The sequence below is a fragment of the Arvicola amphibius genome, chromosome 13 (genome assembly GCF_903992535.2).
Source record: "Arvicola amphibius chromosome 13, mArvAmp1.2, whole genome shotgun sequence".
Classification (NCBI taxonomy): domain Eukaryota; kingdom Metazoa; phylum Chordata; class Mammalia; order Rodentia; family Cricetidae; genus Arvicola; species Arvicola amphibius.
The window spans coordinates 45,700,748-45,726,014 of NC_052059.1; the positions used below are offsets into that span (position 1 = coordinate 45,700,748).

Genomic DNA, 25,267 nt, shown 5'->3' on the forward strand with positions numbered 1-25,267 from the left:
GAGAGAGATAACTAAGAAACATGAAGGTGTGTGACTAAGAGCTCAGACAGCATGGAGTTCAAATTCCTCCTCTTCTATTCCTGCCTGAGTAATGTGAGCAAACAGCCTAATCCTCTTAATCTACACAATGAAGACCGCAGAATCTTACTCTTGTGGACCCTTTTATGTTTCTAAATTCCATTTTTCCACAGACAAAATGGAGGTAAAATGGTACTTGACAGACAAATGTGTCTGTAGGATTTAAATAAGAAGAATAATCATCTAAGAAGGTACCTAAAATTTAATAAGCAACTAAACACATTCCTTTTTCATTTCAGAGTATGATTTCTGCACATATCCAAGTGACAGGTTCATAGACTGCTCCTCTTCCCTCCTTAAGTTGACATCCCCATCTCACCCAGGTCATTAGTGAGGCTGCAAACACTGTGGTGGTCCGGATGTTCTTGTACTTGCGTTGGCAAAATTTTTAGGATAAGGGGAGTAACTCAGTTGGACAAAGGCTTGCCAGGCATGTGTGAAACCCTGCATTTGATCTGCAGCACTATGTAAAACCCTGAGTGTGAAGTTCCTGCAATGCCAGCCCTCGGGCTAGAGACAGAAGAGTGGAGAGTTCAAGTTCATCCTGTGCTACACAGTATGTTGGGGCCTAGCCTAGGATTTGTGAAGTCCTGTCTTCAAAAGCTTCTTATTTCAGGACAGTCAAAGCTTCTTGTGAACATCATTGTGTGAGAGGACTGGGCAGAGTAATTGGAATAAGATATTAGCTATAGATATCTTATAGACATAAGATATCACATAGATATTAAAAGGAATTAGAAATTAGCTATAAAATAAATATATATGCAAAGAATAATATTCTCCATAACTTTTTATTGATTAGCTGAAAATGAGAAATCCATATATTTAAATATATTATATATAACATGTGTATGTTATATAATATATATTATATATAATATGTATAATATATAATATATATAACATTCATAATATGCATGTATATTTGTATACAGCATGTCCATATTCCAAATATAATTATGTATAGGATATTCAACCTGGAGTATATATCAAGATATCTCAAGGTAGTTACTTCTTTGTGACCTACTGAGCTATAACAATACACTGAAAACTTGCTATTTTACTCTTGAGTGGGTAAATTCATAGAGAATAAAGAGAGGGAAACAATAGCTGCTAATACAGGAAATTTTAGAGCCAGGCAAGAGGCGGTCAGGACTTCCTCCTGCCATGCCATTGTGGCGGGACCACAGCTCCCAAGTTGTGCAACACCTTCAGTAAATACTTGCTCATGCGTACACAATGAAGCAGGGAGTTTCATTCTGTCTCCCTTAAGAGGAGGCTGGAGCAGAAGCAGCCTTACAGGTGTGAGCGGAGGCAGGCACTGCTCCTGGGACCGCAGCATGTTGCAATGGAGTCTTCTGGTAATCTCTTTCTTTCTTTCTCCAGTTCCAGGTATGTGTTAACCCTTCTCTGGGCTCTGTTCAATGTGTCACAGGACGACATGCTAGTCAGCCGCTCCTAGTCATAGGGTGTATAATACATTAGATAGCTGTTTCTTCCCCTTTGCCAGTTTTACTAGCCTTTTGGGCTGTTTTTAAGCTGTGGTTTGAAGGCTGTAATGGACGTGAAAGAGAGCAAATAGAGGATTGTGTGGAGCATTTATTTTCAGCTGTTTCCTTAAAAGAGAAAAGGAAGCTCTTGTACATTTAAACCATGAATATGATCTTTGAATCAAAACCAAAAAACAAACAAACAACAACAATCCACAAAGCTATCAAAACCAATTGTGTCAATTTTTAGTTCAAAATTTGAGTGGTTTTGCCCATCAAGGATTAGAGAAAGTATCTGCTCTTATAACGGGGGCCAATTCAGCAACTTCAAATACTTTGGACAGCACGTTTGTAGGCTCAATGGTAATGGATGCAGTTAATTGGCAGGGTGCCGTGCTCAAATTTGTGAGAAAGCATTGTGATGTTATTGGTGAGGAGGAGTCTCAGTTAGGTGTGTTGATAACCTTCCCTTACAATGGCTACAGCAGACACTTAAGAATTTGGATGCAGTGAATTCTCCTTCATAACATGTTCTAGCAAGTAGGTTGCACCATTTTATAAATTCTCATCTTAGGCTCTCACGCCTGGGACCTGACTACACATTTTTCTAGCTTTTCTGTGTCTGTGTCCGGAGCTTGAATCTTCATCCTAGCTGGCAAATGTTTTCCTGGATCATGAAATGTTTGCTGGGACCCAGGAGTGAAAGAATGATGAACAGAAGTGACAGGGGCAAGCACAAGAAGATTGTCCCCCTCCCCGACCCGTTCTGCACCTTCTTACTAAAAATGGCTTCTCCTTTGTTTCTCAGACTTGTAAAACACCGTTGAATTTTAGGATACTATTATATCCTTAAATACGTGAGCTCTTGACTTAAAATTCCTATTTGGATTTGCAGGAATTGAAGTGTTTGTAAAGATTCCTTCCTCATATTTCTGAAAACATTGTCCCCAGTGCTGTTGGGGACACCACTCTTAGTAGGAACAGAACTGCTTGGGAGTCAGCTCTGCTCAAGGGAGAAAGATTCGGCAGATCCAGTGACAGTCTCACAGGTGATAGGGGTGCATGCATGCTTCTGTCATGTCAGGGACATCCGGTAGAAATCTCCAGAAACAAAGCTGTTTCTGCTCCTCCCACTCTACATCAGCACATGGCAGCAAGTGATGCAAAGTCTTAGAATCCCCCCTAGAAGTGTGATGTCATTCTGGCTGGAAAACCAATCCTTACTGGGAGTCTAGCAAGGGTTTTCCAGCCAGAATGCAAGAAACAGAAGATTGGTTTTCTTACGTCTTCTTCTTTATTTCTCCCTCCACATCATCTGTACTCCATGCACGTGCCTTCTGGCTCTATCGTTTACCTGGTTCCACTAAAAATAAAAGAAAAAATATGTAAAATTGGGCCAGATGCTTGTAATGAACTTCACTGTTTCCTGAGAAAAGTGACATGGGATTTCATCATAGGAAAAGTAAAAATACATATTTTGAAAGACACGGAAAATGTTTAGGGGAAGAGGAAATAAATTGGTGCATTGACAAAAGACAAATTTCCATCTCATTTGTCCAGGGATGCAGTGGCTTTAAAAATACATTTATTTTAACTAGCAGTTATTTCTGGCCTTTATAAAGTGACTGGAAAAGGTAAGCTATTATTCACAATTTAACCTATTTAGGCAAATAATAGACTTCATTAGGATATGGGCTCTAGTTTCCCCCTATACTCGCTTTTCCTGAATAATGTTCACAAGTTCAAGAGTCTGAGGGGGACAGAGAGTCAATGTCGTAGCATAAACTTGCGTTAAAGGCTTGATGCCTCATTTGGAAAGACAACCCTGACACTATTTCTAACAGAATTGGAGCAACATGCAGATGCCAATATTATACACAAATGGTCCCCCAAATGGACCCAGATAGAACAGCAATCTAGAATGAGGTCAGCTATGACAGTCTCATTAGTGAGTCTTGCTTTATTTTAACCTAACGAACAGTGAAAATAGTCTGATCCACAACCACAGACTCACACCTCTAGCTCAAGCCAGACTGGCTGCCTTCTCTCTCTTGATCCAGTTTTGCCAGTCAACACTAATTCAACACATGAGTTCTGTGGGAGAGAGAAAGCAAACAAGCATTCAGACAAATTTAATAGAAACATATTGTGTTACGCCTTGGATTTCTGTAATCCCTGGATGGCAGTTAGCTCTGTTTGTGCCACTGGCTTCTAAATAATTAACTTGATTTTATTCACCTGGGAAGAGGCTGCCTCATCGCCATCAAATGAGAGGATGCATGAGGCAAACAAGATCTGTGTCTACTCCATTCCTTTTCTATGCTGTGAAAATTCCGACACCTCAGACATCCTATTTCTAGGGTCTTCTTGCTTTCAGGAGAACGGGAGCCTTTTAAGAGAAATCCTATCTGTTTTCTTTAGAGAACGGATGGTGTTGCAAGGGTTTGGAATGAACTAAACACGTAGCTTATTTTATATAGCTAAGCGAAGTTGTTAAAAGAAACACTTTTGTTTGTTTGGGTTTCTGCTTGGAAGTGCCTCCCCACTGAAGAGTGGATTGGAAATAAATTTTGTGAGTAGTATACACTGTGTTGACTCCTAAGTTAAAAACGAGTTGGTGGCTTTCGGTTTCATGAAATGTTAGGCTTTCAACTAACTGGAAGTGTGTGTTCAACATGTGTGGCACCAAAAGGGGCTTGCTGTTGGGTGGGGTGACCTAGTTCCCTGTTCACTTTCTCCCCAAAGAGAAGTGGGGCTGTTGTCACATTCTCTCTATAGAAGGGTCAGGTAGGGTATAATCATCGCTTTATGACTCAAAGGGAGCTTCAGCAGGTTTCCTGTTAGGACCACAGGTGTTGGGGATGAGCCCAACTGATATGACTTTTTGTTATTAAAAAAAAAACTAAAAAATGTTTATGTATGTGGGTGCTTTATCCTTAGGAAGAGTAACTTAAACACTGGGCCATTGCTCCATCCCTCCAATATGGCATTTAAAAAGTTACTTCTACTTTGTAATTGTGAGTTTGTGAGGGCATCTGTGTGTGTGTGTGCAGAGTGCAGATATCTGTGTAGACCAGGAGAATCAGAGGCCCCAGAACTGCAGTTTCAGGCAGTTGTGATAGGAAGTGAATTTGGGGTCCTCTGAAAGGGCAGGAAGTGCTCTTAACTACTGAGTCATCTCCCCAGCTCCACCACTCCCCTTGTATGGCATTTAAAGAAATGAATTGTTGTTGCTCGAGTATTAGTGAGAGATGGCTTCATAACTCAACATTCTGGAACTAATTGCAACGATTAGACACCATAATACACCAGGCAACACACTGGCACCGTATGGCGTGTTTGTTCTGTGCCAGTGAATTAAAAGAGGCTGCAGGGAATTGTACCCATGCCATTAGCTCATTTTTGGCAAGAGCTCTTTCTTACCTCTTGGCATCTCACTGCTCTGAAGTAATCACAAAATTTCAGCAGGCGAGAATGACCAGCCCATGTTTTAGAACATTAAGATGTTATTTTTGTGCCCAATACTATTACTTTTTTCACTGACATTAAAATGAATTGCATATATATTTAATAAAGTTTGTATTTCATCCCATAGAAATAAAAAATACAGTGATTACCTCATGACTGCAAGAAACAAGCAATCCAAGAATCTTGTGGACTGGGCTTAGAGATGTAGGTAGAGAAGCCCAGCTTTGGGATTTGGAAGTAGAAAGCTCTTGAATTTGAGGCTAAGCCTAGTGGGGCCTGGAAAAATGAAGAACAAACAAAAAGACAAAAAAAGAAAGAAAAAAACTTTGTATTACTATAGAAGCATGATAAAGACTTACTTTCACAGCTGATGAAAATGTATTTTAATGAGCGGGGTCCTTCCGAAGACATTATAGCAGTTTGTGTTTGCTTGTATAATATTATAGACAACTTGGACATATCTTAATCTTCCCTCACTTTCCAGGCAGTTAAAATTTTCCACATCTAAAATGAAGATATTGTAGTATCTGCACACGACTTTAAATGTCTTTATTTACATATTTTACATTTTTGTGTATACGGATATTTTGCTTACATCCATGTCTGTAGTCCACTTGCAGGCCTGGTGGCCAAGGAGGCCAGAAGAGGACCTCAGATTTTCTAGACTAGAATTACCCACATTTGTGAGTTGCTTTTCTCCTGTGGGTGCTGAGAATGGAACCTCGGTTCTCTGCCAGAGCAGCCAGAGTTCTTAACTGCGGAGCCACCTCTCCAGCCTTAGCTTTGTTTTTGAAATGTCTTCTAAGAGTAAACAGTAAGCCATAGAGAGAAAGCTTCTTTCCTTCATTACCTTAATTGCTATTTTGACGCTGAGTGCATCCTTAGCGCTTAATGAGGTTTCCTAATCTCCTGGGTTAAATGGTTCTTGTGCGATCAAATGAACTAAAAACATTCCAAACCGACATCACTAGAATTTTTTTCTTTTTTTTTACTGTTTGCTTCAATTCTCATGAAAATAAAATGAAAAGGAATTAATGCTTATTCTCTGAGAAGTCATTGCGCTAAGCTGTCAAGTGCTATCCTGCTTGGCAAACTCTGTCATTTCTGTCTTCTATTGGGTGGGCAACAGTAGTATTGGTTGATGTAACTGTAAGTGCTTGATCTGGGAGCTAGGTTTGCCCTCAGAGAAACTCCAAATAATGACACAGAGAAGAAAAGGAAGCTTTTTCTAGACCCTGTGACACGCATCCTGCCTCTGTTCTCCGAGTTCCACTGGTCTTCATCCCAGTCGGGCCTTTAGGCACCCGCTGCAGCCAGAGTGGGACCATTCACATTTCCTCCGGAGGTACCTGCGGAGAGCTGGGACCATACCATGTGGAGAACAAAAAGAAAAATGAAAAATCTAATTAAAGATATGGAAAGCTCTGGATTTTTCTTTAGCCTAGTTTCCAGAAAAGGCTTGGGCCTGAGCCTCTGAGATGTGAATTGGTTGTTTGGGGTGACTTTCTCTTTTCCTCATGGTGTGAATCTGGCTTCCAACCAGCCCTGCCCAGATCAGCGCCTCTGTTCAGATTCTCTACTTCTCTTATTTTCTTCTTTTTCTATGCCAAAAATGAAGGCTTGTCAGGACCGCTCATGATAGCCCTTTCTATGATCCCAGCACCAGAGCTTTTTCTTATGGGGGGCTACGGTTTAAATATTACTGTTGAAAATGCCAAGGAACATGTGTTTTGATCAGAAATGGTGGGCATCTGATTCCATCTTCATAGCAGCGAGGTCTTGGAGTATTTCTATTGTGTTATCATGGGAGTAACCAGCATCCACGGGAACTGAACGCTGCTTAGCTTGTACTTGTCTTGGTCTCCCGCTGTAGAGTCACTGCCCAGATCCAAAAGGATTAAAAGAAATGGGAACATTAACAAAAAATGTTGTCTTCAGAGAGACACTTGGAAATACCTCCCTGAGAAATACCAAAGGACAGAGATTAAATATTGGGGTGGGGTGGGGAATGGGTTTCTAGTGTTCTCCAGCTTTCCCTGTGTCGGGACACAAATCGCTGAAGGGCTCTGTGTGGCATCGTTCATCACGGTGGCCACTTCTGAACAGCTGGTTCTGCCCCACAGCTTCGTCTTCTCGTCCTTCTTTCTCCCCCAGCGAGTGCAGCCAAAGAACTCCCAAGGGCCAAGAATTATGAAGTGGTTTATCCCATAAGACTTCATCCATTGCGCAAAAGAGAGACCAAAGAGCCAGAGCCAAAGGTTAGTACATCTGTGCTTGTCTTCTTTCTTGTCCATGCAGCCGATGTGTATGCCCGGGCACATATAAATTAGCATTTTGTCTGAACTTTGTACCTTTTCTATGTAGAGAGCATTAAATTTTGTGTAATTCTTATATTGTAATGAAATAACACATTGTCAGGCAGCAGTAGCTCAGATTTTTAATTAGTCACAAGAAGAAAGCTAAAACATGATATGCCGATCTGGGCATGGCAGTGCACACTTGTAATTCCTGGGGGGGGGGTGGTCTATATGTCTGTGAGTTGGATATCAGCCTGGGCTATATGGCGAGTTGTAGGCCATCCTGAGCTAGACTCAGAGGGCCTATTTGCATAGTAAAATATGATGTTCCATTCAACAGCAACGTTCTAATAATGTATGTTCTGCAACATTTGTTGGGAGTCAGAAACAGAGAGATAGACGGAAGTCACTGATAACTGAAATCATCCAAAATGCAACCACTCAAAAGTGTGTATCCCCCTATCAGAAATTCTCTTCATTCAATTTCTTCCAACTCCAATTGGTGCTAGCAGGACTCTTAGTAGAGTCTGCGTACCAGGCCTTTTCCTTTGGGGCCACCAACCAGCTCCCAAATCACGACATGGGGGCATCTTATTAATTATGAATGCTTGTCCTAGCTTAGGTTCATTTCTGGCTATCTCTTTAATGTAAATTAACTTGTTAACTTGTTTCTGTCTATCTTTTGCCTTGGGGTTTTTTTTTTTTTCCTTTCTTTCTTTCTGTATGTCTTACTTTCCTGTTTCCTCTAGTGTCTGTCTGTCTTGTGACTGCCTGGTTTCTTGACCGGGGGAGGGGGCGCTCTTTCTCCCTCATTCTCTTCTTCTTCTTCTTCTTCTTCTTCTTCTTCTTCTTCTTCTTCTTCTTCTTCTTCTTCTTCTTCTTCTTCTTCTTCTTCTTCTTCTTCTTCTTCTTCTTCTTCTCCCCTTCTCTCAAGCCTAGATTTCTCCTCCTGCTTATTCTCTCTGCCCACCAATCCTGCCTATCCTTTCTCTGCCTAGGTATTGGTTGTTCAACTTTTCATTAGTCAAATCAGGTGCCTTAGGTAGGCAAGGTGGAAACAGCAACACATCTTTCCATAATTAAACAAATGCAGCATAAACAAATATAGAGCATCCTTACATTGTTAAATGCAGCATAGACAAATGTAACACAGCTTTATACCGATAAAGTAATATTCTTCATCATAGACAAATGTAACACATCTTTACCTAGTAATTGCCACAACAAGTCTCTTTCCCAAAGTGTCTTTATCAGGAAAATGTCCCACAAACTCTGATGGACTCCACCTGCAGTAGTCTTCTTCAAGGAAATTCTCTTCAAATAACTTTTTTCAATATCAAAAATGTCAGCTACATTTTTGTCTGAGTGTTTTGAGGAAGTTTGAACATAGGTAAAGTGAGTTTATCAAAGCTATGAAACAATCACAAATCAAGCTTTTATTTGAAAATTATATTTTGATATGAAACCATAGATTATAGCCATTGGCTATGGTAGATGGTCAATTAGTTCTTAAATTATTTATACATATGTGCCATGTGTCTGTGTGTATATATGTACAAGTGCAGGTAGTTACCTGTAAAGGTCAAAAGAGGTCATCAGACCCCTTGGAGACGGAGTTACAAATGCTTGTGAGCCACCCTTCTTAGGTGTTAGAAGCCTAACTGGGGTTCTTTGAAAGAGCAGCAAGTGCTCTTAACAAGGAACCATTCCTCCAGTCTCACAATTTTGGCCTTTAGACTGGTTTGCAGAGGGATGTGTATGATGTTGTGTCTTGTTGTTACTGCAGACACATTGCTTGTCTAGGTTACCACCGAACAGCCACACAAGCCTTACATTATCCTGATGTATGGTGACCGAGTGGCAAGGGTGAGTGTGTTCATGTTTAGCTTTGCCAGTTCTCCTGTTGAAAACTCTGACTTTAAATAATCCTCTGTCTTCATGTGCATATAATAACGGTGGTGGTACTGTGTGGAAAATGGAAGATTTAACTTATGCAAAGTGAAGTAGGTTGAAAATAACTACTCTGCATGTGTTACTCACTGTGTCACATGCGTTATGACACATTTTCAAGAGTTTTCTGGTTTCTGTGAATGGGCTCTTTTCACTTCTTCTTCTTTGCGACATCAGCTATTTGAAAGTCAGTGTTGGTGCTGTCTTTTTCTTTCTTTGCCAGTGCTTATGTCTGACTCTCTACAATTTCTTGTGGATTCTCTGCCACTTAAATGTTTATACACACACACGTGCACGCATGGACGCACGCACACGTGCGAGCGCGCACACACAACACACATTTCTGTCTCTCTCCCTTCTTCTCTCTCGATCACCTTATATATTCTGTAAAGTCATTGTGGTATATTTATGTGCAGACTAACAGAATCATTTCCTGAAATCACACTTCATGGCTTGTCTTACACAATTTAGTTCTTGATTCTAAAATAACGTTGGTTTTACAAATATAAGGTGGTGTGTGCATGTGTGTGCATGTGTCTATGAGAGTAAATACAACCTTCCTTCTAGTTTGAAGCTATTTACTTGGGTATTTTAATTTTTTATTACATATATTTATATATTTATTTGTTTAGTACGTGTATATGTGTGTGTGCATATATAGATGAGTGTGTGTATATATATATATATATATATATATATATATATATATATGTACAAATGTGTGTGGGGTGCTCATGGCATGATGCTTATATGGAATTCAGAGTGGAAAGGCAGGAGCTGTTTCATGCTTTCATTCACTAGTGACAGAGTTCAGCTTGCTAGGCAACCCTTCACCCACACCTAAGCTGGCCCTAGTTAAAGGCACTTTCTATGTCTTTAGCATATTCCTACACCCCCACTCCCTCATCCCATCCTCTAATCTATGTTCCGGAATATAAATATTTGTTTCCATAAACACTTGGTGATCCAAATAAAGCCTTGCCAAGAATATCAAGACTATATATAAAGATATCAGATAAGGGGCCTAGAATGGAACTCAGTGATAGAGTCCTTAGCCAGCATTTCCAAGATTCTGGGGTCAGTTCTCAGCACACACTCACACGTATACACACATGCACACACAGAGCTTATTTGTCTGTTTAGTTGTTTGATTGATCTATTGCACAGGGTAGAGACCAGTGGTTCTCAACCTTCCTAGTGCTGTGACCCTTTAATACAGTTCCTTTGGTTGTGGTGACCCCCAACTATAAAATTATTTTCATTTCTACTTCCTAACTACAATGTTGCTACTGTTATGAATTGTAATGTAAATATCTCATATGTGGGATATATGATATGTGACCCCCCCACACCAGAGGGGTCATGACCCATAGGCTGAACACTTCTAGTCTGCATAGACAGTTGGTCTCACAGTCCACTGCTAGAGAAATCAAGCATTACTTGCCAAGGATTACATCGATAGAAATTGCCATGGGTTGATCATAGGTAAATCTTGGTGTATTTTTGCAGGAAGCATTTGAAACTGAGCTAAAGTACCAGATGACAATCAATGGCAAGGTGGCAGTCCTGTACTTGAAGAAGAACAAGTGAGTATGTTTCCAGATGCTGCTGTCCTCCCCCACAACAGGCTACAGTAGGAAAGTGTGCCGGCAGGGGCTGTCATGAGCTTTAGTGCCTCCAAGGCTTGACCCTCCAGCCTTCACTTCCAATGAGCCCAAGGACCCAGCCAATGCTCTTTTCTCTTGCGTCGTAGAAAGGCATTAAGTAAATTAATAGTTTACTAGGCCTTTGAAACTTTATAAGTAGAACCCAACAATGAGGTGCAAGAAGACAGGTTAGATTGCTTTAGCAAGGACTGGAGTGGTTCCAATATAATTTGCTTTAAGTTTTGCTTGTTTGTCCATTTGTGTGCTTGAGAGAGGGCCTCACATTACTGTCCTTTGGAAAGGACTGGGGCAGAGGAGGGGGGTGTGGGTAATGCTATGCATTTGTGCCAAACTGGTTGCAGGAACTGCTTTCTACCACCTTTGACTTCGATTCTGCTTCTTCTCAAGTTTCTCCTGGGAATAGCAACCAAGTCCCCTGTGATTAGGGGCTTTTTCCACAGCCCTCTGGAATGTTCCTGCCCCTCCCCCGCTCCCTACTCCTCTGGCCTGACCTATGTGAGCAGTGCTTTCCTGTGTAGACTTGTCTGGCACATAGGGGAAGCTGAGGAGTTAGCACTTGTCTTCATAGCCTGGGAAGGCTTATTCGTTTGCTGGACTTTCATAGTTGACATGTGTAACCACGCTCTTCCTTTTTCTTTCTCCAGCAAGCTCCTAGCACCAGGCTACTCGGAAACATACTATAATTCCAGTGGAAAGGAGGTCACCACAAGCCCACAAATCATGGTAAACCCAGTCCCCCAGGCCCCTTAATAACAGAGTGCCCCCTGCAGGCTTACTTCCAGTGTCCTTGCCAGACAAACAGGGCTGGAACTGCTTTTGCAGTCTTGGTGTTACTTTTTTCTCCAATAGCAGTAATTACTTAATTAATCTTCTCACATTATTATATTTTTCTAAGAATGATGAAGGATGACCCCAGGAACTTTTTCCAGCTTTCATTGGAGGCAGGCACTAGGAGCTCATATTTTTTTTTAAGACTTGTTTTTTGCAAGGAACTCTGTAACATGAGGAGATATGCACGCCTGGTATTTTTAGATATTTGTTATCACATCTCCAAATTATATGGTCTGTCACACTGAAGACTACTTCAACATTGATGTGGGATTCCCCTCTGTATTCTGTGAATATGTTTTATTATCACTGGTTAATAAAGAAACTGCTTTGGCCTGTGACAGGGCAGAATAAAGCCGGGCAGAAAATTAAAACAGAGATATATATAGAGAGAGTAGGTGGGGTCAAGGTTACACCGTGGAGATGCTGAAGGAGAAAGTCTCTGGATCCTTACTGGTAAACCACAGCCTTGTGGTGATACATAGATTAATAGAAATGGGTTAACTTAAGATGTAAGAGCTAACTAGGAATACACTTAAGCTATTGGCCAAATTGTGTTGTAACTAATAAAGTTTCTGTGTGATTATTTGTATCTTGGCAGTCAGGAAATGAATGAACAGTCTCCATTTACATAATAGCGCCCAGCAGGAAACAAAGGCTCAGTCTCCTTTTACACAACATTAATTGTAGAACTCCATGTTGTTGTAAGTAACTCCATTCTTGATCTGTCCCCTGAGCTCCCCATGTGGAGCTTGACACATGGAACCCATAACTGTGTGGCAAAGCATCTACCTCAGATCTTCTTTTGATGTTGCAAGCCTTCAAACCTTCTGGGATTATGTAGGCACATTGCTATTGCTTCCAAGAAAGGAGGCTCTGGTGTGGAACAGCCACATGGAGAAATAACTCTGGAACTTTGCTCCAAATAGAATCATGGCCTGTTGTACAGGTTCATTTTAATCTAGTTTGATTCTTTGGACAAACAACCTGAATAACCCATAGGTTTAAAAGGGATAGGGGAGTGGTCACTCCAAATTGGAAAAAGTGCAGAGAGTAATACATTTTTATAGAAGGAAAGCAAAAGTTAGATTTTTGGAGACTCAGATTTTAAACTTAGATAACTAAATCCATGGTGCTCATCTATTTTATTATTACTAATATATTATTAGTAATATAGTATTACTAATACATTACAACAATAGTAGACTGTACTATATAATGTTATATAGTATACTGTATTTATAGTACTATATATAATACACATACTGTATAATATAAGCATTTAGGGAGTCATTAACTATCATAAATGATTTGATACATAAAAAGCTTGTATTTAATTTTTTAAAAAGTCTCTAACTTAACTACTGTGCAGCAGAAAGTTATTCCTATTCAAAGATTTCAAATTCCAATTGGTTGTGGAGTCTAAAACCTCTGAAAGTCTGAAGACTTTCATTTACAAAATACCTCTCATTCTCCTTAGGTTAACTGTTACTACCAAGGACACATCATTGATGAGAAAGATTCTGAAGCCAGCATCAGCATGTGTGACGGTCTACGGTGAGACTTCAGGAATCTTTCCACATCCCACTGGCATAGAGTCCATGTCTGAAAAGTCTGAAGATCGTCAAGTATAACTAGTTACATAATATAGTTAAGTGTGATTCCTAAAGGGCACACAATTTTGAATTTCACACCAACATACCATTTCTTTTTAAGCATGAAAATTGTAGAGCCGAACTGCCTTTCATTTTGTTTTTGTTCTTTTTCTCATTTAAAAGTGAAGATTTTTTTAGATTCAGTTTTATAGTCAGACTCTTTGAGAGTATAGGGGCTCCTCTAACTTCTCCTCACTTTTAATTATCTCTAGTTTTATTCTTAAAAACATCTGTGTCTTTCCGCCTGTTTAGTGACTCCCCACATACTGGTCTACCCCATCAATACTAAGAACTGACAGATTTCCTTTTCTGCACTTCTAGTTGGATAACTTAGAGAAGAATTCAAGTTTTAATGTGTTCTAAACTAAGTCAATCAATTGTCTCATTAATCATTACTTTCCCTGTGTTCTTTACCTCATGAGTAGAATAATCATTATAACTTAGCCAGTCAGGTATCATGAAGTCTTTGAAGATTCCCTGCCTCATCTCCATTTCCTTATCAAGCTCCAGTGATTATGTCTTCTAGTTACCACTTCCTGTTGGTTTGCTATGTCTGTCTCTACTGAAACGTCCTACTTCAACTGGACCATCTGAAATAAGAACACACACTTGCTGTCTTCTAGTTTTAGACACTATATACTCATGCATTTCTACTTCATACTAATTAGATATAGTTGTATATATATATAATATATATATGCCTTTGCTAAATAACCACATATACTTTTAAAATTATTTCTTCACATTCATTTTCCTCATTTTGAATATAAGGTTCATAAAGGAAGAGACTGTGGAGATCTTTTATTCCCCGCTTTTAGTACAGGGCTTAATAGTCTTGTTAAATATGATGCAGACCAATCTTAGCCATTGGAGCTCTAGATTAATTACGGAGTGAAAACACAACTGGAATTTCTTTTTGTTTGCACAAAAGCTAGTAAGCCTTAAAAACAATGCAGTGAGCAACCAGCCACGAATCAGCTCAGACTTCAGTACCAGGGCTTGTGAAGACGCTGGAAATCTTCCCTGGCCACACGCTTCACCCACTTTGTCTGTCCACCCCTACCACCCTCCTCCTAGCCCTTCTATTTTCTAGTTTATAGACTAAAAAATGAGGCTGCTTAATTAATGTTTCTCTGGGTTCTTGGTTAATCAGAACAGGCCTAGAATTGTAATCCCTCATAAGACTCCAAAGTGACGGTCCCTTTCAACGCTCTGTAGTGTAGGAACGGGATGAAAAGGGAAGTCTGAATCAGGAAACATTCTCCAGAAACAGGAAAGCTGGGCTACTTTGTAACCATAAGATTACACTTCTTTGGCCTTGGCTAGGAAGTCATGAAGACGTTGAAGACACTGTGTCTGTGTAACTGCCGAAGAATACTTTCGTTAAGAAGTCTGAATTCTTATGCTCCTCAGGGGCTACTTCAGTCAAGGAGATGAACGATATTTTATCGAACCTTTGAGATCTGTGAGCCTGGATGAGCACGCCCATGCAGTCTTCAAGGATGACCCCAACGAAGACCAGGCTAACAGCAGCTGTGGCGTGGATGATGTGCGGTGGCAACAAGGGCTGCATGGGAACATGGTCCCATCTGCCACCAGACTAATTGTATGTACAGTTTGATTGTTACTGGTATTTTAGTTTTGTGTCCTAACCTGGGTTCTAATCCTTTCCTTTTCTTCTTCTCATGTGTGTGTGTATTGTATGTGCAGGCGTATGCGTATACATTGACTCTATGTGTGTCTGCAGAGACCCCTGGCTGACGTCAATTGTTTTCCTCAAATGATCCACAACTTCAATATTGAGCCACGGTTTCTTGATGAACCCAGGCTGTGCCGTTATTGATACTCTGCCTAGCTAGGTTACTCCAGGAATATCCTGTCTCTGCCCTTTCTGTACTTGGATTAAAGGCAGGCTACCACACCCACGAATCTTTCACAGTGGGTTTAGGGATCTGAATTCCAGCACTCACATTTTCACAGGGAGGGTTATATCTGCTCAGCCACCTTTCCAGCCCTTGGTTCTAATCTTAGCAGTGTGCCTGGTTCACATTTTATAGCCACTACTGAAACTAATAATTTATACTTTTACTAATGGGAAAAGTTGTATGTTACTAATTCACTTAATATGAATCTGGCACAACTGTTATTATTAACCATATACAAAGGCTAAAAAGAAATTTGAGCTATGATATAGGACAGCAAAGAGCAGACAGCACTCACAGTGCCCACTGAAGCTCGCCACAAAGCACACGCATGTAAAGACTTTTCTTTTGTAGTAGAAATATGATGGATTTGCACTCAAAGATATTCAGTGTGCTAGAAATGCAGTAACAAGCAATATAAACATAGGGTATACCTTTAGGAACACAGAATATTCTCTTTTTTGGAGAACCATTTTTAAAAAGATTTACTTATGTGTTTTGTGTGTAAGAGTCAGATCCCATGACAGATGGTTGTGAGTCACATGTGGTTTCTGGGAATTGAACTCAGGATTTCTGGAGGAGCAGCCAGTGCTCTTATCTGTTGAACTGTCTCTTCAGCCCCAAAGAATATTTTCTTTTGAATGGAATCCTGTTCTGACCACAGAAGAAGAAACAAACCCAGCTGTTTGCAGCTGTGGTGTGCACTAACATGTTCCTGTCCGTTTACTTACATTGTTTGATGATCTCTTCCAAGTGTTCTTAGAATCTGGGAACACCAGGCAGACTGCTTCTGTGTAAAATTGGAGGCCATTCTCTTCATTATGGATTGAATCTTCACCAACCTTATCTAGGAACCCAGAAGAATTTGCCCTGGCTACATGTTTCTCTCAGTATCATGCTGGTTCTGGTTGGCACCAGCCTCTGCTCTTCCATCTTGATTCTTAGGGATCATGTAGAAATGGCCTTGCTTTCCCAACTTGCTTCTGTGAGCTGTGTGCTGGAACACCTTTCTTTCACTCCTCTTCTGGTTGGTCACTTGATATTAGAAGCCCTTGGCAAACTGTTCCCTGTGTTTTGCTTTCTCAGTGAATTCTTCCCGGGTAATCTCATCTTGTCCCGCACCTTCTTTCCTTCAATGGGACCCTGTAGGGCTAGGATATAGCTCAGTTAGTAGAATGCTTGCTATCCATCTCTTCACATATTTCAGTTCTGCACTGGGCTCTCGGAGAGCATTCCAAGATCACCGTGACAACAACTTGTATCCATCCTGTCTATGTCTGTTTCCATCCTAGCAGAATCTATTCTCCCTGGCCTAGGTTGAGTGATGCTTTGTTATAAAGTGCATCATGCTAAAACCCCTGGGTGGCTTTTCCACTCATCACATTTAGCAGACAGTTCCAACCACTGCCATTAGTTACAGATGTCTGTCTGAGTCTGTCTAGTATTCCCTACTTTGGATGTCTCCCTCCTATAAATTTTTATTCCATTATTCTGATGAAAAAACAACCCTTTTTCCTGTTTTTTAAACATATCACTGTCAATTAGCCAAAGAGATTGGGATTTTACATTTTTTTTTCTTTTCTAGTTTACATTCCAATTATTTTCATTTCTTGGGCTCCCGTTTTTATGAGTATTCCGTGTAGCTCAAGTCTTTAAAAACGCATCTTCTAACTCTCTATTTTGTAATCATTATCTAATCACCCAGCTTCAATCCCGTATTGAATCCATCCCATAGCACTAATTACACTTGATGTGAGTATGGGTGTGCCTGCTGGAGCGGGTGCAAGTGTGTGTTTGTCTCTTGTGAGTTACCAAGCTGATGGACCAAGTACACTTATCTCTCCCAGCACCCAGAAGGTTGTGACTGCATAGAAACTACTAGTAAATATTCTGTTTCTATGGAAAATGGGAGATAAATATACATCTCACTAGACAGTATGTAAGACTCTACCTTCAGTAATTTGTTTCTGATTATGGAAACATGAAAGACAAGCATTTCTGAACTCTGCTTGTCTGCATGCTTGAATGTCGTGGTAGAGGTAAAACAGCAATATTGTCTGTCTTGATTGTAAGGTACAATCTATCCTCTTCTAATATGGCACATGCTAAGTAAAAAATCCACAGAGAAACATATTGTCTTAGTCATGGTCTTCCTTTTATTTCAGAAGCTGAATGATGGGAAGGCTCAAGAACCTAAGACATATATTGAATATTATCTGGTCCTGGATAATGGTGAGGTAATTACATCGGATAAATGCATCTCACAAAATTCTCTTGTGCATAACTTATTGTGTGAAACAGAAATGTCTAGCTCCATTTGGAATTCAAAAATATGAACCATACAAAGAAATTATTCTAAGTCTATAAAATTGATATTTATAATGAAATTGACAGATGTTTCTCCTTGTCAGAAATAAGCAAATGACAAATATATATATTATATATATATATATATATATATAAAACTCGTTGTTGGCCCTATAAATCTCTTTTCTTACTATCTTTAGAGATCCAAATTTAGTTCCCATTTAAAATTCTTCATCATGCTGTTATTGTGCAGAAGCCCAGTGGATGGGTTCTTTGAAGAAAGGCAACCTTTGGTGATAGATGCCACAATTTCTTTTTTTAGGAACACATTTTCTAATTGTGAGTTTCTAAACAAGCACTCTATGTGTTTAATGCAAAAAATTGCTTGGATATCAAAATTATGGGGAAATTAGTTAGCCCAGAACCCATATCTCTGGTCTCATTGCATTAGATACATCTACTATGCATATATTTAAAATGATAAACTGTACTTTGTACTGATTATGCACAGTTAGGAAATCATGAAACTTAAAACACATTTAGAATAAATCCTTCGCTCTACTGTGTCACGGTTTTACTTGAGACTGAGTCTTGGTATGCAGCCAAGGCTGTCCTTACCATGGTCATCTTGCCTTGGTCTCCTACTGTTGAGATTACAGGTGGACCACCAAGCATGGCTAAAATTTTAAGAGCTATATGTTCTCCTGCTATTTCAAGGGAGAAGAAATATGTTATTCCCAGAATGTTTTAATTTCCATAAAAATAAATTGATTTGCTTTTATCTTTAAAATATTAATAAGTGATAATTACTTATAATCATCGTAAAGTAAGTTAAATTTGTCTTTTTTTAAACTTTCCCAGTTATATTAATTGCTATCAGCTCCCATTTCTATTTCTGTCTTTTCCTTGCCTTTTAGTTTAAGAAATACCATAAAAATCTTACTGAAATAAGAAAGAGAGTGCTTGAGATGGCCAATTACGTCAACATGGTATGTTATATTTTATTAAATGTAACTTTAAACACTTTGTTAAGAGATGACATTGAATGTTTCTACGAATGAGCATGAATCCAGAGTGGGGAGCCAAGTCCCCTGAAGTTAAGGCTGAAAGGGGCTCCAAGGATTGATGATGGATTTCGCTATTTCAGTAGGTATTAATGTTGCTGAAAGGTCAGCTTCCAGCAGGCCAGGGAGAATGGAGAAAAATACAGTGATGGCACAACTGTATACACACAGGAGACTTCTGGGGGCCAGAGCTTAATTCTTCATTACAGTTTTCTTTCTATAGCTTGTTCTGTTCTACGTTTCCCCTTTATCTCTTTCATCTGACCCAAGACAAAGATTTCTAGGCAAGAAAAGATCACCCCATCACCACAAGCTACTTATTTTTCAAAAACAGATTAAAATCTTTACATAAGAAGAAATCACATTATAAGCAGAAGCTACAGGTTTTCCTTAGAAGCCTATAAGTAGTTAAATACATTTTTGGCATTAATTTTCCCAACATAACATCTTCACCTCAAAGCAATGATTCTTTTACTACTGATTAACAGAGTTTTTAACAAGCCAAGTATATGTTGGCCAGTTCTTTTGTACTAACAGGCAGCTACTTGAGGTTTAGTGTAGCAGATTTCTATCATTTAGTGTAGCAGATTTCTATCATTTAGTGTAGCAGATTTCTATCATTTAGTGTAGCAGATTTCTATTGTTTAGTGTAGCAGTTTTCTATTCTTTACTCTAGAGAAACTTCAAACAAGTGGTCAGTTGATTATCAACTTTTTTTGCACACAATGGGATCATTTAATTTCCTTTCACAACTTTGTTTTTTCAAGGTGCATGACGGGTCCTGTGATTAATTCTCTAAGCTATACGTTCAAGTAACTCAGGCCTAACCTTGGGTGGACATAATACTTTCTTTAATCACCAGCCTGTTTTCCACAGGCAGAATTTATGGGTCTACAATTCATGAAACTTCCTTGTTCTTGTTTTCTATTCTCTGCAAATCTTATATCTAACAAGGTAGCTTCTAGCCTATTTGTGCCCTTTTTCTATCTCTTATTGGAGCAATTGCAGAATAACCTAAACCGATTCCCTAGTCATCTTTATTAATTGTTCTAACCACCTGCATCTTTTGGATTAACTCCAAAAGTATTTGATACTTTCCAATTAAATCATAGATCTAACTAATCACCATCACCCTTATAAAAATCATCTTCATCATGATCTGCAAGATCTGCCCAGAGAGGAGTGGGATTTTTCTTCAGAAACAATCATACCATCATACCGTACTAGATACAGTGGGGGTCCATTCATTTAGTAATCACACTATGCCACACCCAGCAGGAACATAGCAGCAGCAAGCAGAAGAAAGCACAAGAGCAAGGGGCACTCTGGAAACAATCCTCCTGGGACTTTGGCTCTGCAGAACGTACCCAGCATAGCTTTGCTATCCACTGGGCTGTATTCCAAAAGCTACATTGACATCCACTGACAACCCTACCGGCATATTAATACCACCCTGTGCTTAAGACCAAAAAACAACAAACCAAACTTTATTTAGTAAGAGTTTTCCCCCAAATCCACTTAAGAAACTATTTGTCTTAGTTAGAGTTTACTATTGCGGTGAAGAGACACCATGACCACAGCGAGTCTTATAAAGAAAACATTTAATTGTGGTGGCTCACTTACAGTTCAGAGGTTCAGTCCATCATGCTGGGAGCATGGAGGCATGCATGAGGCATGATGCTAGAGAAATAGCTAAGTGTCCTGCATCTTGCAGCAACAGGATGTCAACTGACTATCACACTGAGTGAAACTTGAGAAAAAGACCTTAAAGCCTGCCCCCACAGTGACATACTTCCAACAGAGGGTGTGACTCAGATTAAATGTGTGCCCTTAATGCTGTGTGTCAGCCAGCCTCCTCCAACAAGACCACACTTCCTCCAACACGGCCACACTTCCTAATAGTGCCCCTCCCTATGATCTTATGGGGTCAAATACATTCAAACTAAACCAATGCTAATAACAAAATTCCAATAGAAAATTATTTCAGGGAATTAAAAGAAAACAAAAACCAAAACAGACCCATTAAGTCTAGAACTGTAGTACCTTTCTTATCTACATCATCTCATTCGATCTTGAAAACAACCCTCAAAATGTTACTTAAATATAATTTCCAGATGAGCATTTTTTTTTAAATCTGGAAAGTTATAGCAATGTGCATGGTGATAAAGGACATGACACTTTTCAAAGATAAAGTGCACTGAAAACACTAAACAGTAATCTCACTCTTATGACCCATTGCTTTGCTATGTATTCTCTTTGGACAGCTTTACAGAAAGCTTAATGCCCATGTAGCCTTAGTTGGAATGGAAATCTGGACCGATGAGGATAAAATAAAGATAACACCAGATGCCAACACCACCCTGGATAACTTCTCTAGATGGAGAGGAAATGATCTACTGAAGCGGAAGCATCATGATATTGCCCAGTTAATCTCGTATGTATAGCTTCTTCTTTGTACTCTTCACGGCAATGTACTGTAGACTCTCTTGTCAGAGCCTCAGCAATGAAGTGATGAGATCTTGGAGCACATGAAAGATATAAGCAGGAAATTGAAAAAGGGAAATTGAAAGTGTTTTTAAAAATACGCAATTGGGTCCTTGATGAATATGATTCACTTTGGGTCTACTTATTGCCTTTTGAAAAAAACAACTTAAAGATAAGGTAGCTATTATTTATCAGAATTCTGTTTTATTGTGTTTACACAAAAGAAAGACAAATTTAGACCTTGGAAAGATGGATTTAAACTGTGTTTAGAAGAACTGATTCACTTTGGCCACGAATTAGGAGAAACTTCTAGAATCAAAGTAAGATCTCCTGTTGAATTAAAGCCCACACTGGGACTTCTGCTGAAGGGCCACTTAAAAACAAGAGCTAAAATAAATACAATGGATGAAAGTTGCATTGAACTTTGACCTCTGAGATCACGAATGTGCCTCTGCAGACATGCATAGTTTCAGTGACTTCAGACAGGAGGAAGCTACCATCATGGATTTGAAATGGCTAAAGAATCTGCTTCCTCAGGCAACAGGGCATGACATGGAAGTGGGTGGCCTATGTCCTATAGAATTAATTTATATTTTATACTGATCATAACAAATCAATTCAGAACTTATGACTTTCATATAAGCTTAATTACCATATATATGTACACACACACACACACACACACACACACACACACACACACCTGTGCTAGTATGGCTGGAACAGGCCGGGCTGTATTGCTCTATATACAGTCTTTCATGTGGCCAGCATAGATTTCCTCCATTGTAGCCGTCTCATTGCAGTAGGATTTTAAAAAAGTGTTTGGCTTCTCTCACATCAGCATTCCATGAAGCCCAGGAGAAACTTGGCTCATTGTGACCTAGCCTTAAAGTTTACACAGCACCACAATGGATGTGTGATCTTAACCACAACGGATGTGTGCTCCTAGCCACAATGAATTATGATCTTAATGGCAATGGATGTGTGCTATTAGTCACAATGAGTGTATGGTCTTAACCACAATGGATGTATGCTCTTAGCCACAATAATTATACGATCTTAACCAAAATCCTATACCACAGTACTAACCCATTTCCAAGATAAAGGTACTCATTGGGCTATAAGCACTACAGGAATGACTCATTGAAGGGCATGGTTGGAGAATAACAAGCACAACTCCTTAGCTTGGAGGAGTGACTTCTAGATTGAGACACTTTTGGGTGGAGTCTCTTCCCTAAGGAGAAATGTAATGAGTTCCTGAGTTATGACCTTAGTTACCAGAGAACCTAAGCAATTTGAACTTTCCCAAGTCTGTCAAATTGCTGTATATTTATATACTAGAGAGCAATGGCATAGAGAGATGAAAATCATAGGCAAGATTTAAATGCGTAGGTAAATTTTAATGGAATTCTGAGAAGATATTTCTTGAATGGATTAGAGCAAACAGGAAAAAAAAATGTCACTAGTTCCCTGGGTAGAAGATTTACTGTTCCACTTATAAATTGTAAATTTACTAGACAAATTAACAAAATACCTATATGCAGGTTAGCAAGATAAGAGCATTAAAGTCGAAATACGCTCTGTTCATGGAGAAGAAAAGCCAAAATAGACAATTACAGAGTAGAGAAAGGTGTTAGTTTTGTTAATGTTATCAATGATGAGAATTGACATCATACAAATGTAGAATCAAGTATCAAATCTTCTATAATATAAAGTTAAATTACTTGCTGATGTGATAAACCTCTAAATATGCCAAAATAAAGAAGTATAATGTCCAAATAACATGTACTATTGTAGGCTCTACACTGAAGGGGTATTTTTCATGTCTACACATTAGGGTGACATCTGTTGGGGTCCAGCATCCACAGGGTTTGCATGTTCCAGTATAGGGGCATGTGGATCAGAAATATTAGGTAGAAGGAGCAGAGATATGAAAAAATACAGAGGCATGGAATAGAACCAGAAGGTCTATCCAGTGAATACTGAATAGGAATAGAACCAGAAGGTCTATCCAGTGAATACTGAATAGGAATAGAACCAGAAGGTCTATCCAGTGAATACTGAATAGGAATGCAACCATGTTTGTTTTCCATATGCTTATATATCCCAAGAAGGGGAAAGACAGCCAAAGACTACTTTAACATGACAGAAAGGACAACAGAACAATTACTTAGTTCAATACTTGAAACATCAAACCATTATTTCCTGAGTTAAGCATTCTGGACGTACAGCAACTATGCTTGGACCAAGTATCCTGTAGGCAGCCACTCCCTGGGTCAAACCTTCTGTCATAACCTTAAAGGAGCAGGAATAGGCTTGAATTATCTGACCTTTGGTCAGGGTAGAGCAGTTCCACCTCTATGGGTCATCTCAATATCCAAAAGACCACGTAACTACACCCTAGGCCGGGATCTCTTGTTTGTAGTAACACCTTAAGACAGACTTCTTGTCAATGATTTTGAAAGAACAAGAGTAGGCTTAAGGTTTCTGACCTTCAGTCAAGGTAGAGTGGACCCACTTCTGTGGGTCCCCACAACATGTGTAAAGTCAGATTAGGTAAAAGGTAAAATATACAGGGAAAGGACAGTGAGGGGAAATTCTCTTACTTTTCTCATCTTTCATGTTAGAATCAGTGTTTTCCTTCTTTGAGGCTGTTCAGTGAAAAAAACACAAGTTTAATAAACTGGGGAGTTGAAGGTTTGACAAGTACTTAAAATTCTGCTAAGGGTCCAAGCCTTGTGCAGATGATAAGGAAGGCACTTTCTGTCACCATTGCTAATTAGAAATAGACTCCAAGGGCTGGAGAGATGGCTCAGCGGTTAAGAGCACTGACTGCTCTTCCAGAGGACCTGGTTCAATTCCCAGCACCCACATGGTGGCTCACAACTGTCTGAAAATGCAGTTCCATGAGATCTGACACCTTCACACCAATGGACATAAAGTTAAATAAATCATTTTAAAAAAATTAAAAAGAAGAAATAGACTCCAAAAGAAAAATAAATTCAGCTAAAACTGTTAGCAAATAAAAGCTTATTTTATTTTAATTATATTAATTTATTTTATTTAAAATAAATTTAATTTAAATTCAAACAAAATATGAAATTTAGCTTATAACCAAAAAAATAGATACAGGGGAACATTTGTTAGGACCAAAGGGAAAATAACAACAACAACAAAATCCCCACAAAAGCCAAAAACCAAACTAAGCTAACAAAAACCAGTTTCTTTTCTTGACAAGGAATAAATTACAAATTGACAAGGGAAATTCTAAAAATTTTAATCGTCATGAATACATAGTAAACATTGAATGTCTTACATCTAAATGCTTGAATTTCAAGTTCTGTGGAAGATAGTATTAGAAAAAGTCCTTTTTGTGATTTCAAAACCCCAAGAAAATACTTAAATGATGGCTGGCAATTTAAGTTACTCCAGTACCTGTTTAGAGTTCTAAATAAATTGTTTATAAAAATACAGGTTCCTCATTTTTACATTCATTCTTTTCTTCCTTACAGCTCAAGAGACTTTTCTGGATCAACAGTGGGCCTCGCTTTCATGTCTTCGATGTGTTCCCCTTATCATTCTGTTGGCATTATTCAGGTCTGTTTGACAATCAAATATTGGTTCTATGCATCTTTCCAACTTTCCTACCCTGTCTATGGAGTTAGGGCTGTCCTAATGCCATTTCTGGGTAAATACAGTGACTGAAAGGCAAACTTTGACCTAACCTTGCATTTTGGGGGTAAAGCTGATATATTCATAAAGTATTGTCATCATTCACAATGCTAGTACATCTTCCGGATCCCTCCGGATCCCTGCTCTAGACTCAAGGGTAGTATCAATCTACAGTTTAATTTTTTACTATAGCTTGCTTACTAAAGGTTTGGTTGTTATAGTGAATTTGACCACATTCAAGGACTTGGAATATATTTCCAACTCTGATTTTATGCACTGTTTTTGCCAAAATCTTTATCACAATACACCAGTAAAACTTTGTGGTACTGTAGTTTTCTTTTAGAAAGAATTTTGAAGTCAAATTTTATTGGTTCAGTCAACTTTA

At 39.1% G+C, this 25,267-nt stretch overlaps 1 protein-coding gene across 1 annotated transcript in view; it reads left to right on the forward strand.

Annotated features, from left to right (window-relative positions):
• The first annotated feature begins 1,379 nt into the window (after positions 1-1,379).
• The window catches only part of Adam28 (ADAM metallopeptidase domain 28), a 56,816-nt gene continuing 32,928 nt past the window's right edge, over positions 1,380-25,267 (forward strand). The window contains exons 1-10 of the mRNA XM_042054075.1: positions 1,380-1,470; positions 7,191-7,294; positions 10,793-10,869; positions 11,595-11,673; positions 13,259-13,335; positions 14,847-15,039; positions 17,521-17,592; positions 18,580-18,651; positions 20,991-21,160; positions 24,723-24,807. Of these exons, the coding sequence (XP_041910009.1) occupies positions 1,419-1,470; positions 7,191-7,294; positions 10,793-10,869; positions 11,595-11,673; positions 13,259-13,335; positions 14,847-15,039; positions 17,521-17,592; positions 18,580-18,651; positions 20,991-21,160; positions 24,723-24,807 (981 nt within the window). The 5' untranslated portion in view covers positions 1,380-1,418. The remainder of the gene's footprint in view (positions 1,471-7,190; positions 7,295-10,792; positions 10,870-11,594; positions 11,674-13,258; positions 13,336-14,846; positions 15,040-17,520; positions 17,593-18,579; positions 18,652-20,990; positions 21,161-24,722; positions 24,808-25,267) is intronic.